General features: G+C 40.4%; 1 protein-coding gene across 1 annotated transcript in view; it reads right to left on the reverse strand.

The window, feature by feature from the left end:
* Positions 1-3,398: 3,398 nt before the first annotated feature.
* Positions 3,399-18,577, reverse strand: part of LOC306863513 (zinc finger homeobox protein 4-like) — a 75,324-nt gene continuing 60,145 nt past the window's right edge. The window contains exons 5-10 of the mRNA XM_079406890.1: positions 18,424-18,540; positions 14,078-14,211; positions 13,365-13,565; positions 12,903-13,020; positions 7,527-12,755; positions 3,399-7,158 (exon numbers count right to left, since the gene is read on the reverse strand). Coding sequence (XP_079263016.1) covers positions 5,669-7,158; positions 7,527-12,755; positions 12,903-13,020; positions 13,365-13,565; positions 14,078-14,211; positions 18,424-18,540 — 7,289 coding nt within the window. The 3' untranslated portion in view covers positions 3,399-5,668. The remainder of the gene's footprint in view (positions 7,159-7,526; positions 12,756-12,902; positions 13,021-13,364; positions 13,566-14,077; positions 14,212-18,423; positions 18,541-18,577) is intronic.

The following is an 18,577-nucleotide window of genomic DNA, read 5'->3' on the forward strand; positions in this document are numbered from 1 at the left end:
CATAACACAGGCATTTTATGTAACAAAACCTGGAACTTTATGCACAATTCAGAAAGCTAACAAAGATTTTTAGTTTTATTTTGTCTTATCAAATCTACAAAACATCTCACTGTGCTTTAAACGCCGTCAATGCCTCAGGTGTTCAAAAATTCACCACAGATGTATGGCCTCAACTAGAATTCATTGAACATCAGCAGAGAAGTATCGTTTTGTTTGGGAGAAAGAAATAAGACATTTCTCTGTGAGGGATGGTATCATACAACTAGTTTTATCTGTCTTAAGCAATAGTGTCTCCCAACCTTCATCTCAAGCCATTTGGGAGGTGTGGTTTCAGAAAACATAACAGAACAATCTGCTTGGGAAGTCCCAGCGGGTTCGAAACAGCATCTTTTTTGCAAGTATTTGTTTCAGAGGTGTAGCTCTCTGGCTTATTTAGATATCTCTCAGGTCTCCTTACTCTCCCATTCCTTAGATATTTGTGTTTGTTGAGCACATTGCCTACATGGATATTGGCAATATTAGGAGCTTATTTCACTCTCAGAATGGAATAATTCTTTTATCCCTTCAGTTTTCCTCCATATTTGTCTGCTGCAGGGAACATTATGTATCGTATTTAAGTTTAAGTCTCGATGAGGTCTCTTTTATCACCTGTAATCCTGTTTTTATCTGGCCTTTTTTGCATTAATGCAACAGGACAGTTTAGAGTGGTAAGAACGTATTGGGAGAGTGGAAGCGAATTGGATTCGGACGGACTCAAACCTGCAACCTTGTGAGAACTCGGTAACTCTATATTGTTGCAAACATGCTGCTTACCAGCAAACCATGCGGATAAGCTCCTTTGTGATGTATTATAATTAGAAGATACATATATTTTGAATTTAACGCTGCTTGAGTCAGAAAGATATGAAGTACTGATATATGCAAATAGGAATTAGAGAACTGATCTATGTCTGTGTCACAAATGCAGAAATGTTCTATTAATACAAGGCCTCTACAGTCAGGCCAGCATAAATTATTAGCAATTTTGTCTCGAACACATCTGGTGGAACTGCTCAGGTGCACAAGGTAAATGAAGCACAGGTGTGGGGAACAGAGCAAGTTTATGAATCAAAGAACAAACTAAAATAGCTCTTGTGATCACCGGTGAGAGGAGGAGATTAAAAAAAGAGGAAAGATTAAAGGAGGACATAAAATAGAAATCTATGGGGGGGGGGAAAGCAAGGAAATTAATAGTGGATAAAATAAATAAATGTATGTATGTATATGTATGTGTGTGTGTGTATATATATATATATATATATATATATATATATACATACATGGACTGATGCATTTTTGTTTGGGATAATATAATATTTGCCACAGTAAATTAGGGATCGTGCAGAAATGATATATTCCCATGTGCAGAATTTAATTAGAATTTAATCTGTTTAAAATGAAAGACCTGAGTTCAGGGACCAAATACAGGAATTAGTATTCTACACTTGGGATTTCAGTGGCAAGAGAGACAAAGATCCAATCACTTTTTATTCAGTTTACTGTCCCCAGATCCAACAAATGGCTTGAGAAAATATCAACCATAAATGTGTCAATAAACATTAGCATACGACACATCAGCTGTATCTCTTTGACTGTATAAGTACTGTCATTAAATGACAAGCATCCCATATGGACAGATTTACTTGATGCAATAATCAATTCCCAAGTATTTGAAGTCATTTCGATCATCTTCAAATATCTAAAAATACCGTATTTTAGAGACAATTATGTGCGCCAAATATCGAGGGCAGATGGACTCTTTAGTGTAAATCTGTGGATTAACATCAGTCCTCTCTCACTCCACAGCAAAACAATAGAACAATTCACCAAGATCACATGGCATAAGATACGTACAGAGCTACTGGGATCGGTCCCTGAATCTTAAATGTCAGCAAACAACTGTGGAAAGATAGAGAGAATGTGTGGGGAGAGGGCAGAACCGAAATGCCTTCTGCTATTGTTCTTCCAAAGGTCAAACCCTATCCAATCACAGAATAGTGTGACCCTCAAGATACAGGAAAAATAACAGGAATGACATCCAAGTGGAAGCTGCAGAACAGATTTGTGGGAAACATCTGTTAGAATAAAAGATATATGAACAAATATGCAAAAAGCTATTTGGATGTGCTGAGTAAAGTTTTTCAGCTGATCAAAGATGTCCAAACTGGGATAAATACCTCGGAGAATCATTTTCTAGTCACTAATGGGAATGGGAAAAGTTAGCCACAGATGGACCATAAAGAGGAACTGCTGTATGGGATGTGATAGACCTTACTGAGTTGCGTCTGGTTTGTTTTAAAAGCAAGCGATTTACCACAATTATGTACAGCCTTTAGTGTGCGAGTTTTAAAAAGGACAAGCGATTAGACGCAAAGTCCTTTTTTCTCTGCCGAATAGCAGTTAAAACTCGCGGCTGGATGATCTGCTTGGTAGATTGATGAATAATCCATTATCTCTTCCAGGGGAGAAGCTTAGACAAATACCTGCAGAAAGGCTCTTGAGATTGACACTTCTACAGATAATCCATTGCATCTGGATAAAGCCAGATTACAACCAAATAACATGTAAAGGCATACCATGTGAAATTAAAAATGTTCCCAGTGTGGATTTAGGGATAATGTGACCTCTTCTCTAGCTCATTGGCAGCATGAGCTCAGGGTAAGAATGGGCTCCTCCAATTTGTCTTTTCCTTGTGATTTTATTCAATAGCTGGCTAAAATGCACAAAGCATGTGAAAGCATAAAGAAACATAGACAGTGATGCCAGGCGCTGAAGTGGTTTGCAGATACAGTTTTTAATGTATCACAACAATGAGCAACAAACATACTTGATGAACTATTTCCAGAAGAAGTTGTTCAAATACCATCTACAATAAACGTCATTTCAACTATGACAACAGGTCTGTGACAAAATAAAAAAGTTTCAAAACCATGTTATTACCGTAATACGGTACAGCTGAGACCTCAAACATTACAGTAACAAAAACTAATGAGACTACTCTCTATATATAAAACATCAATAACATTTTTGGTTTAGTTTATTTAAAGTTTTCGCCATAGGGGCATCTTTTTTTATTAAAACCTTGGGGTGCATTTCCTATGTTACCCAGGCGTTGAAATTACGTATTGTGTAGAATATGATTACGCCTTGATCATCCCTTTGATATCCAGAAGAACAATCCTAATATCAACCTTTAGAAGGTTGTCCTCCTATGCGTGACACTATCCATCCGTAGAAAGGTTTTTTGGCTGCTGTGCAGTTGCAACATTTATGTACAATTACATTATTGGACCATCCTTTGTTTTTTGTATTTTTGTTTTTTAGTTTTTTTTTTTTGTTTTGTTTTTTTCTTTGCTTTACCAGTCCTTTGTGTGGGAAGCATTCTGGTCCAGGCTAACACCTTAGCGCACGGTGCTAGCTGACAGCTCAGTCTCTAAATGCTGTTCCACATTCAGGGAAAGGCAGAAGCCGAGTTCTAAAAGCCTTTGGAATCAGGACAGTCGCTCATGTTTTGGACAGAGGCAGGATTGCACCTTAGGAGGCAAAGATGTCTCTTGTGAAACACAATCAAAAAGTGTCTTCAGGATTAAAATAAGCGTTAAAATATTAAAATCCAAATAAGAACATTAAAAAGTCCACAAAAAAGAGAATTAAAAACTGTGACATTTTACCTTAAACAGAAAAAAACACCTGTACAGCAATATAAAGTAAAATGAAATGTTACTTAATTTCATCGTTTGAAACAATTTTTTAAGCATGATTTGATTTAACCTGTCAAACAGTTGCATTACATGCTACTTGTTCATCTCAGAATAGGAATACCAAAAGCAATACATTTTTGCATTTCTTCATATTAATAAATTTGTACCATGCACAGCCAACTACGAATATGTACAACAGCTTAGCTTTCTTTGTTCACGAGCCTTTTACTTTCATACATTAAGCCTTCTGTTACTTTGGAATGAATCACATTGTCCAACTGTATCAAAGCAGAAAGTGATTCATAAAAATTAAACACCCTTGACAGCGTTCACATTCTTTAAGTTACACAGACAAAAATGAAAGAAAATGAAATAAAACAATAAAGCAATGTAATTCGTGATGAATCTGTATTCTGTCTAGTAGGAAGCTGAAAATGTATGGCAAGCGATTTAGAAAAACCAAAACAAAAACAAAGTTCAAACAAAAACATTACACAGTAGCAGCATAACGTCATAAGATAATACTTTGTAATCCAAGTATCACTAAATATGATGGAAAATGGTCTATGTTCATGACATTAACAGAAGTGCCCAGAGTAGAATGGAAGAAACAGCCTATCCACTATATGGCAGTGTATAGGGGTAACACTGTGTTCAGTCCTACAGAAGTACAGAAAAAGAAAAAAAAAGAAAAAAAATATTTTTCTAAAACAAATGCTTTTGTCCCCCTTTTAAAAAGCAGCTTTCTTGTTTAAAAGAAGCAAATGTTCATACCATTTTTCAACACAATTTGTCCAACTTGCACTTTTTCAAGTATACAGTACTACTTTCATGGATGCACCAATTGTTAAATGTCTCTGGATTGTTAGGTGTGAAACGTCTAACAAATGTGGACCAATCTGCTGCTGAACTACACACAAATAATAATTCAAACAAATGAACAAACAAACAAACACCGAAAAATGATATCTATTAAATTAAGACATGGCCTACCTCAAATAATAATAATTAAAAGAAAGAAAGTAAAAAAAAAAAACTGAAATCAAATAAGTGCACTATAGTCCAGACACAAGCAAGTACTGTAACAGTATAGCAATTCACAAATGAAAAAAATGTCCTATTCACATAATGTTCAAGAGTCTATCAAAACTAGAATTATTACCTCTTCAGAAAAGGGTGTGATGATAGGTAAAAGAAAGAAGGTAAGAGTTGGCACAGATTATTAGTATATTCTACAAGAAAAAAGGGTGTTGTATATAAATACAGCTTGTGGCAATACAAACTGGCAAACACAGGGGCATACACATGACTTCACCATTCTAAATTCCCTCAGTGGTAAAAGCATACTCTCTTGTAGGGCAAACTAAAAGGATATGCGCGTTGTCCTGTAACAGTTATATTGTCTCTTGGTACACTACACACATCAAGGAAATGCCTCCAATAAAGCTTGACATGTTTTGGTAAAAGCCATTTATAAGCAGGCTTCGTTGCTGTTTCAACAAATGAGAAATGTTATGTTCTGACCTGAGAATTTAAAGCTACTGAATTACACCTAAACTAAACTAAGAGAAATTCTCTTTGAAAGTTCTGGATCATTATCCCATACAGTACATGCTAGCATTTGGAAATCAATCCAGCTGAGGTGCAATTTGCTATCGTGAGAATTTTTGGCTTGAATCAAGCTCCAAAAGAACTTGTGAGAGTTTTCCTATTCCATGTTTTTTTTTTTGTATACAATATAAGCTCAGTCAAGCATCTGCAACAGTTCTGTCCATAACAAAAATCAATCATTTTCTTGCCAGCATATCAATATGGGAAAAACAATCCTGAGTCAATCTTTTGGTACTGTAATTTTTTTGGGTTAGAGAAACTTTGGAACTGCAGTTAAAAGTCTTTTTTCGTTTAAGCAAGGGATCCGTTTTTCACACCTACACACTGAACATATCCATTCTGATACTACTGAAATTACCATCTAGGCCAGATGCCGCCTTAGCCTTGACTTCCAACGCGTTATCTAAGTCATCCAGCTTCTGGCTTAACTCACTGTCAGACTCGTCTGAACAACTTTCGGTGGGTAGTGAGGTTTGAACCCCTGAGGTGCTGCACGAAGTTGAGGTAACCGTTGAAGGCAAGGAAAGGGGAGGAGGAGAAGCAGATGGGCAGGAAGCAGCTTTCCTGGCTGAGGCCTGGAAAAGAACATTTGGCCAGGACTTCATGGACAAGTGAGAGAGATGAGGCAAGGTGTTATTAGAAGAAGCTGCAGACTGCGAGGTAGATGTGGTGTTAGGACAAGGGGAGCAGACTGAGTGAGGTAATAATCTAGCATGCTCTTTGGCATTTCTCATTGCTTGTTTGATTGTTTTCTCTTTGTGCAAGCTCGACTGAAGGTGTTGGCCAAGTGCTTCGTTCCCGCTGACGGATACGTTGCAGGCTATGCAATTGTACTTGCTCACAGCCTTGCGAAGCACTGTCTCTTGCGGATCAATAAACGGGTGACCAAAGTAACAGAAGGACTTCTGGTGGCGAGCTGCTGAGTCTTCATCAGCAAAAATCATCTGGCACTTTCTGCATATAAACTCGTGTTTGATGGACGGAACGATAAACGCATCTGGAAAGCTTGAAGTTTTGGTATTCGTTTGGGGTTCTTCATTTGTGCTTTCTGTTGAAGAGCCTTTATCATCCTTAGTTTCAATAGCCTCTTTTGGTTTGAGAGAGTTGCTCTGTGCACTCGTTGACTTCATAGGGGGCGCTTTCTGCTGTGGTTCACTTTGCTTCTGCTGCTGCTGATGCTGCTTCTGTAAGGAATCCTGGAGGGACTGCTGGTACTGTTGGTACTGCTGCAGCAGGGCAGTTGGAGAAAGTCCAGCGATAGCCTGCGGCATTGCAGGGCCGTAGGGGAACAGGCTCTCCATTCCACACAGAGGAGGGAAGTATCCCCCCTGCACTCCACCAGGAAGTTGGGGTGAGAAGCAAGATGCAAAGCCAGGGATGAAATAAGGCAAGAACTGTCCCCCTAGGAAGGAGCCTGGGTCACCAGCAATGGCATTCTGAAGTGCTTGCAGTTGTGCTGGGTCCATCTGTGCCTCACTTCCCAATTTTCCTAGCATTGAAAGTGGCGGCGAGGGCTTTTCCCTTTTCTTCACAATTGGGGTCTCGGGACGGGCAGTGTCGGCTTCTCTTTCTTTCACCTTGGGCTTCTCTAACTTCTTGTCTTTCTCAGATTCTTTTATGTGCTGCTCAGTCTGATTTGCTGCCAAAGGAGTGGGAGGAAGAGGAAGTGCGGTGGGTTGGGGTTGAGGAGGAGGAGGAGGAGGTGTCTGAAGAAGAGTCTTGGTTGGGGTACTGCTGAGAGACATGGCAGGAGAAGGGGTGGCTGGAGTAGGGAACCCAAGCATGCCAGCACCAGGAGACGCTAAAGCTGAAATACAGTGGTATAGATAATATTGAAATATTTGACTGCAAAATCACTCCTCAAACTTTGTAAGACATTATTTTGGGGCTATCCCTCTGTTATGGGTCCAAACTGTTACAAGCATTTATCAAAAGAAGGATACAACAAAAAGAAGAAAGATGAAACCATTAAAACAAGCACAGGCATGAAATCAACTGAACTTAAGAGGTCACAGTCAAACTCAAAGTATTCCACATTGTTAGTGAATGCATGCATTAAAAGTCTTTATGAAACAGTGAATGTCACAGTCCTTCAAAGGAAGCAAATGGGGCAGTAGTATTTAATGCATTAACTGTTCATTAAGCTACTGCACTGTTTGTGTCATACTAACTCACCAGGTGTATTTGGTGGAAAACCTGGAAGGGAGGATGGCCCATTGACTCCAGGAAGAAGCACTGGTGGGAGACCAGATATTCCTGGGTAGGCAGTTGGCAGACTAAGGCCATGAAGTGCATTATTGTCCACTGAAGGTTGCTGCTGGGCTGGCAAGTTGAGTACATCGGTTACCTTCTTCAAACGGTCAAGTTCTTGTTGAGCCATAAGCTGGCGGACAGTGGTAGGTGCAAGATAGTCTTTTTCTCGATCAACCTGGTTGCCCAGGGTTTCTTGCACTTTTGCAATGTGCTGCTTTGAGAAGATATGATCACGAATCGAAAGTCTGGCTGTATACTTCACGCCACATAATGTACATTCTGGCCTCGGCCCATCTGGGGAGCCCTGGCTTATCATGAATGGCTTTCCAATGTTTATTTTGAACTTCTTTTCTTTTGCGCGGGCATTTTGGAACCAGACTTGCACAACACGTTTTGGAAGTCCTATTTCATTGCCCAGCATTTCACACTCTTGCATAGTAGGTGTGCGGTAATCACTGAAGCAAGCCTTTAGGACTTTAAGCTGTTGGTTACTCATTTGGGTTCTAAAACGTTTGTGGCCTAGTCTCTCTCCACCAGCTTTTGCAGACTTGAAGGGATTAGTACCTCCAAATGGACTGGGTGAACTTGGATCAGCCAAACTTGAAGTCTCGCTCTGGTCTGCATTATCATCTAATTCATCATCTCTGGAATAGAAGTAGTCACTGTCTTTGCCAGATAAACTTAATGCTGGGCTAACCATGTTGAAAGGGGTTCTGTCCTCATTTATGTCAGAGATTTGTGCTTGGTTCATTTTGTTCTCAAACATTTTTTCACTTCCATTTAATGTGAGATTCTCAACTTCATTATTGGTCTCATCTCCAGTTGTAGCATCACTCACAGCTGTGTTAATTGAGGAGGTTTCATCAAAGTCAATTTTGTTGCCATCAAAAGAGGCCTCTGCAGAGCTCATGTTGAGCCCCTCAAGTTCATCAATATGTTCTGCTTTTATGAATGATAAGCTCAATAAATTTTTTAGTGGCATCTCGGGAGGTTTAACTGGAGTGGATGATGCAGTTGGAAGCTCACTGTCATTCATCTCTGTCTTTGTGTGCATCTGTAGGTAGTCAGCAAAATAATACTTATTGGGACTTTGACCTCCTTCATCTTGAGGCATCATTGGACTTGGGGGCAAACTAAAGCCTGCCTGTTTTGCCTCATGCCAGTGTCTTGAGCGAATGTGGCTATCAAGAGCTGATTTGGCCTTGAACAGTGCCCTGCAGAAGGGACACTTTTTGTGAGTTTGAGAGGGCCCAACTGTTCTAAACTGTCCCTTCCTCTCTCTGGCTCGGGTGTTCTGAAACCATACTTGGACAACTCTTTTCTTCAGGCCAACTTCACGAGCAATATGATCTAACATCTTTCTTGTTGGGTTTGAATCAAGTAAGTATTTATCATACAGGATCTCAAGTTGCTCTGGAGTAATGGTAGTCCTAAGACGTTTATCTCTGTGCTGATCTTCTGCACTGTTAGCACCATCTTTTTCATGAGATCCATCCTCTTTTTCATCTAATTTACGTTTCACAGAGGTACAGTTCACAGCAGGGCCAGAGTTGCTTGGAGTTGGCATCTGGGATAGGGCTCCAGACAGGAGTTGCCCAGTCATAAGAGGGTTATTTGGATCAAAGATCATATAGGGCATATCCAGTGGCCTTTCTAAAAACTGCGAGTGTAGGAATTGGTTCTGGGCAGCCAGAAAATGCATGTGCTGGTGCTCCTGCCACAGCTCTACTGTTGGGAAAGCAATTTTGCACTGATCGCAGTGATACTGTAACATTTGAGGTGGTAGGCTACTGTTAAGAGAGGACAGTGCAATTGAAAGAGGACTTGATGGGACAGTCGTAGACTGGGGCTGGGAATGGGAATGGGGTCTTGACATTTGTGGCTGAGGTACTTTTTGTGGTGGAGGCTGTGGGGTTGAAGCCTTGGAATATTTGAACTCATTTGGGTTCTTGGGGGTTTGTAAAGGGGCATTTTCTCCGAATTTAGTTTTTTCATGGAGGAGCTCAGGTTTGGGTGAGGTTTTCCCTAAATCAGGTCGAGGTGAAGGCATTAAGGGAGAGCTGGAGCCAGAGCTGCTTGCTGTTACAACAGGGTTTTTTGCTGACTCCGTTAGCTTTACTGAACTTTGCTCATTGTTCTCTGTGAATTCCTCTGAGTGGTTTTCATCTCCAGCTTCATCATCCTCATCTTTGTAGCACTGCTTCTTCTGGTGAGTAATGAGGTCAAAAATTCGGGGGAAAATGACACTGCATTTCTTACATTGGTACTGCATGTTGTTGGTCCTAATATATCGTTCATTTGTCAGTTCTTTCTTTTCACTGTCTTTTGTATCTGTTTGGTTCTCATAGCTCTTGCGGGCTTTCTGACGGGCATTTTGGAACCACACCACAATCACTCGCGTTGGCAGGTTGAGTACCGTTGAGAGCTGCTCAATTTCATCATCCTTGGGGTAAGCATTGGTATCAAAGAAATCTTGGAGTACTTGCAGTTGATAATCTGTGAAACGTGTTCTTGATGACCTTTTGTTTGTCGTAGCATCAGTTCTGTAGTACTCTAACATGTTCATTTGGGATTCAAGTCTAATATCTTCCAGTGTGGTCATGGGTGGAATGTTGAAATTGTAAGGGGAATCTTTGCTTCTTTGACGTTCTTTGAAGAGTGTATTGCGGAACCAGTGCTTTATGACTTTCTGTGGAAGGCCAGATTTTTCTGCCATTTCTTGAATCTGTTCTTCGTTGGGAGAGTTATTTATGTCAAAATGAGCACGGAGGATTTTTAGCTGATCGTCTGTGATTCTGGTGCGAGGACGCTTGAACTGAGACTGCTGCAGGAAGTTTGGATCCAGTCCCAGTTGTTGTTGACATAACTGTGTGAGGTCAGAAGATAAAGAGTCCATTGTTGGAAGTTGCAGCGCAAGCTGTGGGGGTAGCCCAGGGTGCTGCAATGATTGCATCATCAGTGGTGGGAAAATTGGCAGGTCAAGAGAAACAGGGAGCTGCACTTGAGGAGGTGCAGTGGGTGGTGGAGGTGGTGGTGGAGGAGGCGGTGGTGGTGGCGCTTGCTGAGGAGTTTGTAGAGGTGCAGGAGATGGTGTCTGCGATTTTCCTAAAGATGTAGGGGCAGGGAGAGCAGTCACTGGGGCTGGAGGAGGAGGTGGGGGTGGAGGTGGTGGGGGTGTTTCTGGAGATGCTGGATTTATGGGATACAACTTGTCATATGCCTCCCTGTACTGCTGTGCAAACTTTTCCAGCTCCACATATGGAAAGAACTGCCCATGCACATGTTCCTGATGACTTTTGAGAATAAGCATGTTGGAGAAGAACTTTCCACACAGCCCACACTCCAGTTTGTCAGTCAACTCTACCTCTCTATTCTTTTTCTGGGTTTTCTGTCTATTCTCATTGTACTGAATAACCAATTCAAAGCCAAAGTTCTCAAGTAATGCTTTAGCAGCATTACCTCTAGCTCCTGAGATGATGCGTGGTGGAGGAATTAGTGGTTCTGAAAATTTAGGCTTCCTTGAATCTTTAGTGTCTTTTGCACTGTCAATATCATTAGCTATATCCTGCTTCGCTTTGCTCTCCTGCTTTTCTAGGTGCTCTTCAGCATCTCTGGACATTTGAATCTCAGACAGAGCAATGTGGTTGGACTCAGTTTTTAGCTTGTGACTCTGCTGCTGTGTTTTCTGCTGCTGCATTTGAGACTGGGAGGCTTGCTGCTGAGCTTGCTGCTGAGAAAGTTGAAGCTGTTGCTGTTGGCCCAGCTGATGTTGTTGCTGCATCTGCTGCTTCAGATCTTCCAGGAATGATCCAGTCATACCAGGCATCCCAAATGCAGCTGAATGCAATGCAAGCTCAGGGCTAATATTAAATTCAGCACCAGGGATGTAGAATGGGAAGAGGAACTGGGGCTGCTGAAATTGCAGTAGGGCCTCTGGTGTCATTGGGAAGTGTGGGAAGAAAGCTGGATTCAGAAACTGTGGCTGAAAGAATGCAGCTTGCTGCTGGAGCTCGTGCTGCAGTTGCATCTGAAGCTGTGCTGGTGACTGGGTTGGTGGGTGGGTAGGCTGCACATGCATGTAATCAGTAGTTTGTTTCATGGTAACTTCTTTGGCATCTACAGTGTTTTCTTTGTTAGAGGGTATTGGTGCATTTGCAGAATCTGCATTTCCCTGATTGAGTGGAACAGGGCTTTTAGATGTAGTACTTCCACTGTTACCACCCCCAGTACTAGTACTACTCTCCATTTTGGCGGTTCGCGCTTTTGTCTGATGAAGTACAGACCTCATGTGAATCTCCAGGGTTGAGCTTTGGCTATAAGCAACGTTACATATATTGCATTTGTATGGTTTGTTGTCAACATTGTTGCTAGTCTCCTGGGGAACTGGGCTTGAGGCCTCTTGGATTACTTTCTTTAGTTTATGCAAATGTGAGACAGAATTGTAGTGAACAAGGAGAATGTTCTTTTGGGTGAATGACTCCTTGCATACTGTGCATTTGTATGGACGTGAGGGGTCTAAAAACTTTTCCATGGTGAAATTTGTACCTTTCCTAAAAGGCAAGGTGCGCTTTGGCTCTGAGCCCATGTCATCAAGCAAGGAGCTGCTGTCACTTCCAGTTGGACTGGCCTTCCCTTCTTGGTCAAGTTCCTCATCTTTGTCCAGCTCATGCTCAAAGGCTTGTGCCTCTTCCAGAGCCCGCATCTCACTTTCAGCAATGTCTCCGTTTAGGGGCAGGTTCCCACAGAGTTGCTGTACTTCTGCTTCAGTCAGCTCAGGGTGACCAGTCTCCAAATGCTTTCGAAGGGCAAGGAATGTCCTGAAGCTGCGCTGGCACAGACTGCACATAGTGGCTGCACGGATGGCATGGTACTGGGAATGTATCTCAAGCTTCTGCATAGTCTTGAAAGCCAGGCTGCAATGGTTGCAGCGGTATTTGTAGACGTGGCGATCAGAGACTGAGAGCTGCTGCCGCTTCTGCAGATCGCTTAGATGCTCCTGCAGGGAGTCTGGGCTCTTCCTGTCTTGACCACTTGCTTTCTTCCAGTCAGGGGCCTCAGCAGCCTCCTTTGGTGGTTTGAGTTCCTCATTGGTAAGTTCAACCTCACTTTTGTCTTGGCCTATGCTGTTTTTCAAATCCTTAGAGCTGTTTCCTGTTGAAATTCAGAAAAAGGAAAGATTTTAGAAGTCTTCCATAAACATTTCATTATAAAAGACTATTACTATGACTTTTCTAAAGAATCCTCTGAAATGCCATTCATACATTTCAGATGACACTGTGGCTGCACAAATGTGCTTACCCATGGGTTTTCCAGATCCCTCAGGGATAACAGTTGAAGAATCCATCAAAGATGGGACTTTGTCTTGTAATGATGTAGACAGCAAGGAATTGGGCACTGTAACATCTGGGCCCGCAACCTGAAGAAAAAAAATACATCAGTCCCTTGACAGATTCCAATGAACATAAGATAAATAATAAACACAAATATTTACCAAAATAACAGATTTGTTCAAAAAATTGTAAGCTTTAAATCAAATAGAGTTAGAAGGACTTTCTAAAGATATTTTTCAAAACTGCTCTTTTGTGATTTTATAGGAGGAGAACTTTCAAGTTTGTAACATATTCTTTGGAGAATATGCTAGGCCTGGGAAATGCTTATTCAAGTTATTCCCTGCCAGCCCTGGCAGAGTATAATCTAGATAGTAAGGCTGACATTTTAGGCATTTTTTTTGTATTTAAAGGAAATGAATGCTGCACATACTGTCATAATTAACTTCTCTACACAGTCTGGAGCCACGCTATGGAGGTGGGTGAGATGCAGCTGCAAGTGAATTTTGTTGCTGAGGACATCCTGACACAAGGGGCAGCTGATGACCGGCTGCATGGAATGCTGGGACATGATGTGCAGCTGTAAACGGTTTGCATCCTTGTTACTGTAATTACAGTATGGGCACTGCTGCACCTGAAAAAACAGAATTCATCATAGCATTGCCATGCAATACAGCACTGCTCCGACTGACTATATATGAATGACATTGCAACACGATGCCTTAAGGACATCAAATTCCAAACAAAACAAGACTACAAATGTCTATAAAATCGAATTTCCTCCAATTCACTTTAGTTTTCATTTCATATAACTTAATTAAAAAGCTAATGAAGTAAATAAGTAAATGAACTAACGTGAATGTCTGGAATTTCTAATCAGAAAATTACAAAGGATGTTGACATTAACCATTTCAGACTATGCCTGGTCCTCATTACATGAAGTACGTTTATAATACAACTTCTCACTGCCTGTTTTAATATTGCCCTTTCAGAAATGGTTCAGTAATTCCTATACCACTCAGACAATGCTTTTTATATAATTTTTAAAAAGTGAATGAATATAATCTAATCCAAGAATTTAATTTATACACAAATCTCAGTCTTGTTATTAAGTCCCATTTTTGCAAACAGATCAAAGTAACTAACCTGCTCATTGGACAGCGTCTTCTCTTCAGCTGATTTGGGCCTCTTGGGTGGAGTGTCATTTTCTTTCTCCTGCTGAAGCAACCGCTTCCCTGCTGTAGCAGTCCCCAGGGTTTCCTTAGCAAGAGTATTAATTCCTGTGAATAAACAGATAGGATATCTTCTGTCACAAGCTTATTCTGGACTTCTGATGCTGAAAATCTCCTGACAGAGGTACAATGACCCTCACTTTAATAAGATTGCACATTTGGGTAACATAAGCTTATTGTTAAGATCTGATAAAAGGTTATTGGGGCGACTCACATTATGCGAGACTGAGATTATGTAGCAAATGAAATGGACATCATATATTTAATAAAAAAAAAATCTTCAAAAAGCAGAAATTAAAGAAGAATTTAAATTGAATTACACCACAGACAAATTGTGTGTATTGATTTTCAGCATGAATACTAGAGGATCCAGCAAAAAAAAAAAAAAAAAAATCTATATTCACAAAAGCAACCAAATGAAGATATTCGCAAATAAATAGAGGTTTGAATTCATTGTTATTGCTTTGCAGGTCACGGTACCATTATGCAGTTCATTTGGGGGATATAGACAGCTAAATCACCATTCCCAGCATCCCCCTGAATATCCATGCCTCACACTCTGTATTAGAGGGGGTTGCCATGTTATTTCCATTTCAGCTGAGCTCAATTCAGCAAATCAGCCCCCAGTTGTATTTAGAGTATGCTGCACAGAGTGATAAATCTTTCATTACCCCTGTATCCTCAGATACAGAAAGTGTCCCAGCCTCCTCAGTCAATGTAATTTATCCTTTCACTGCATATGCAGTGCACAAAGAAAGCCCTGCTCGCTGTTCTTCGCTCTAATCTGGTCACTCTAGGCTAAATGTGTGTATTACTCTTATGAATCAAATCTTAGCAAAGCAGTCATCGAAAATGGATGGTGAAAATAAGTTTTTTTTCTGCTCTGTATTTATTTAAAGTATATTTCAATATCTGCTAGGTCTTCATGCATTTTAATTCTTGGCATTACAAGGCATTCTGCTTATTTTATTGTGGTCTTACATATCAGGAGCCTGACATATTAGCCTGCCAAAGAAAGTGACACAAGAAGGGGAAAAACCACAAGGGCACAATACAAATTTCCAAGAGTATCAAGAGTATGGTCTGCAGTCTCAAACAGCTAGGTAATCTTTTTTTCTCTTCTGGCCTTGATATCCCTGCTGTGTTGGGGGGGTGGGGAATGTCACATGCATTTCATGACAAACAGAAAACCTAATTTGCGAGGCTCCCCAATCTCATTGCTGTACCGCATCATCTGACCTTTTTTCTCCCCTCTCTGTTTATTACGAGGATTTCTAATTTTAACTTTCAATTTTCGCCATCTTCCAGTCAATCTGCAACTAAATTATTTCCCGGGTGAGGAGACGACTCCTGGACAGCCGGGTGCAAATACATTTCACAATGCAATGAGGTCCCTTCCATTGATTGCCATCATATTGAATGTAAATGTATGGTCTGGGGGTTAATCTACTCTACATGAGGATTCATCTATATGATTTATTTTCTTAATCAACACATTTTCTGCTGTGCACAAGGTTTGCTAAGTTGTCAACTAAATTAACTATTAAAAAATTATATATATATAAAATATCTAAACATAACAGTCTTTATATTCATGTTATATTGTGTCAAGACTCAATGGCTAGACTCTTTGTGTAGTCTGTACCTCACATTAAATGAGAATGCCCTTTTTCTTTGTCTACAGACACACACACAGTGCAATGAAGCAATAGAGAAAATAATTGTGACACCACAGCCCCCCTTCTCATCCAAATGACAAATGTCTTTGAGAAGCAGGACCTTGCTTGATTAGATAAATCAAACAGTGATTTATGACAGTCAATCTGTTTGCATTACAGGGACCAGAGCCGCAAACTGGCCACCCATCTTTATTTACAACTGTCAATGGGATTTTGAAAATCATGCATCCTATGCAAGGTTTCTTTAAACACCTCTGATAATTCAACCAAACAACAAAAACCTTGCTAATGTTATTTATCTGATGTTCCTCACTAAGAGAGGCCATTTTTAGTCCTGTTAATTTTCAATGATAGATTTTCTCCATTTTATGTCTCAAAGTGCAGTCTAACGCGACTAAAATTTCATATACACAAAAACAGCAGTAGCTCAGCCTACCTTCGAAAGATCTGCAAAATAGTACTGTGCTTGTATATGACAAGCTATTTTATTTAAAAATGTATTTCCCCTGCAAATGCCAATTACACAGGACTTGCTTGATAAAGGCGTCGTAAATTTACTATTCAATTTACTGGTCTTCAGTCCAGCCAGTCTGGTTGAGGTGACAGGGCAATAAATAAAGCAGGACCCTGGGACACTCCGAGAACTTTAATGATTTACAAGGACAAGAGGTTAAGGTTACGCATTAGTGTGACCTACAGTTCAGCAGATAACATTTGAATAACACACTCTAAATTCTCGGCTTGCACAGAGCAGCCCTGCTTTCTCTGTGTTCTCGCAAAAAATAAGGCATCAGAGTCCATCAGCTTTGCCAACGCACTTCAGACGAGGCGTAAACAGACGGATGTCATATTTGGCAAATCCTACAGGACTCTCTGAATTGATTAAGTCAGTAACATAAATCATAGCTTTAGGGCTTCAATGAAATATGCAAATACTTTTAATTTATTTTAATCAAATATCTAGAAAGACAAATAAATGCTCATTTCCAAGCTGGAAACATGCAAATGCTAATGGTAAATATGCAGAATTTGATCTGTCTTGCATTTTATTTCATTCAGAGGCATTATTTTAAATTTCATAAGGAGCTGATTTGAAAACAATATTTAATTTCTCTGCTAATTTACAGCAGGTATGCAGAAAATGTTCTTAGCTATAATGACAGCTAATTTTCATCTTTGCTTGTGTTTGCTGAATTATCCCTTTACCCTAAAGCCAACACACTGACATGCTTCCATGCTACATCTAAACAGAGCACAAAGTAATCTGGAGTTGATCCAGATTAAGACATTTGCATGGAAAATGCTATTTGGATTATAATTAATCCACAGTGACACTAGATTAAAACGACAAAGTAAATGGGCTGTTTTGAGAGATGCTGCCTGTGAAGATGAATATTGTGAATATCTCTACATATAATCTTTAATATGCAGGAGTCTGGTGTTTTATATTCAAACCCACATTAGGGATTTATTCCTTTGGTCCAAAAACACATTTAACATATGGGTTAAACAGAGCAACCCATTCTGACCGCTCCTCAAAGTAATGGATTAGAAAAAAACAACAACAGCCATTTGGGGACGGATATTTTCTAATTTCAATTTAAATACTGCAGCCTTGAAAAAACAAAACAAACCATTGCAATGCAAAAGTTAGCATGCATATATTCACATTAAGGTTTAAAAACGCTAGTTTAAGTATAGGATCTGCATCTCGACCGCAGCGTTAAATGACGCCGCATGCAATAGGTCATGTAAATGCATTGAGTACGAGCTGCCTCAGACAAGCCTGTCATGGCTATATGGATAAAAGATAAACGACTGGCTAAACTAATAGGCTCTGTTCTGTTTCAGCATTTCCTCTGCTCCACTGAACCCAACATTATGTAGCTAGGTATGGTATGCATGAAAAGATGCCTAATGTAATATTCATTTCGACCATATATTTCCATCTCATACATAAAAAAGCACATATGAATTCTTATTTGGCAAATCAAATATAACGGAGCCTTAGGTAGTGATGCCAGATGCTAGCTCCAGGGGCTGTTTCCTGATCTCAACACAACGCTGTTTTGTAAGGATTGTTGCCCTGGCTAATGTGCTACCAGTCAGACATGTACGCAGATCTGTAGTTCGAGGACGATGAGCTCTGATAGGTGGTGCATTGCTCGAATTAAAAAGAAAGGTTACAAAACTATACTCTTGAGCACTATCTAATCCTATGCTTATTCAAAATTAATGTCATCAGAGGAATCGCAAGAACAGCAAAGATTAATGAAAGGCGCTTAAAAATTACAAGCGCACAAACTGATTTGATTAAAAAAAATAATCTGGGTGGTCACTGCGGAATATTCTTTGCCTTTATCCACATCTCTGCCATCAGATTGCTATGATTAAAATGGGTCAGCGGGAGGCTACTGATAGCATTCACATGCAACCCACACATGCAGCTGTTATTAGCAGGAAAAGCCCCATTGGAAGAGAACAGAAGAGCAAAACAGGTAGGAGCAGTGTGTGTTAGTGACTAAGCGACACCGGAGAGAGGGTACCAGGGAAAAAAAAAGACCAAAGCTAAAGGTCTTACTGGAGTCCTTCTCTGTTGTGTTGCCTTCTATGGCGTCCCTCTTGCTCGCGTCTTTGTCCTTGGCCGCGGCCAATGAGGAGGCTCGTGGGGATTCCTCGCTGTCTTCACCTGGTTCTTCTACAATTGAACACAGGAAGGGCACTTGGTTACCCAC

Source organism: Barbus barbus (genome assembly GCF_936440315.1).
Source record: "Barbus barbus genome assembly, chromosome: 44".
In the NCBI taxonomy this organism is placed as follows: Eukaryota; Metazoa; Chordata; class Actinopteri; order Cypriniformes; family Cyprinidae; genus Barbus; species Barbus barbus.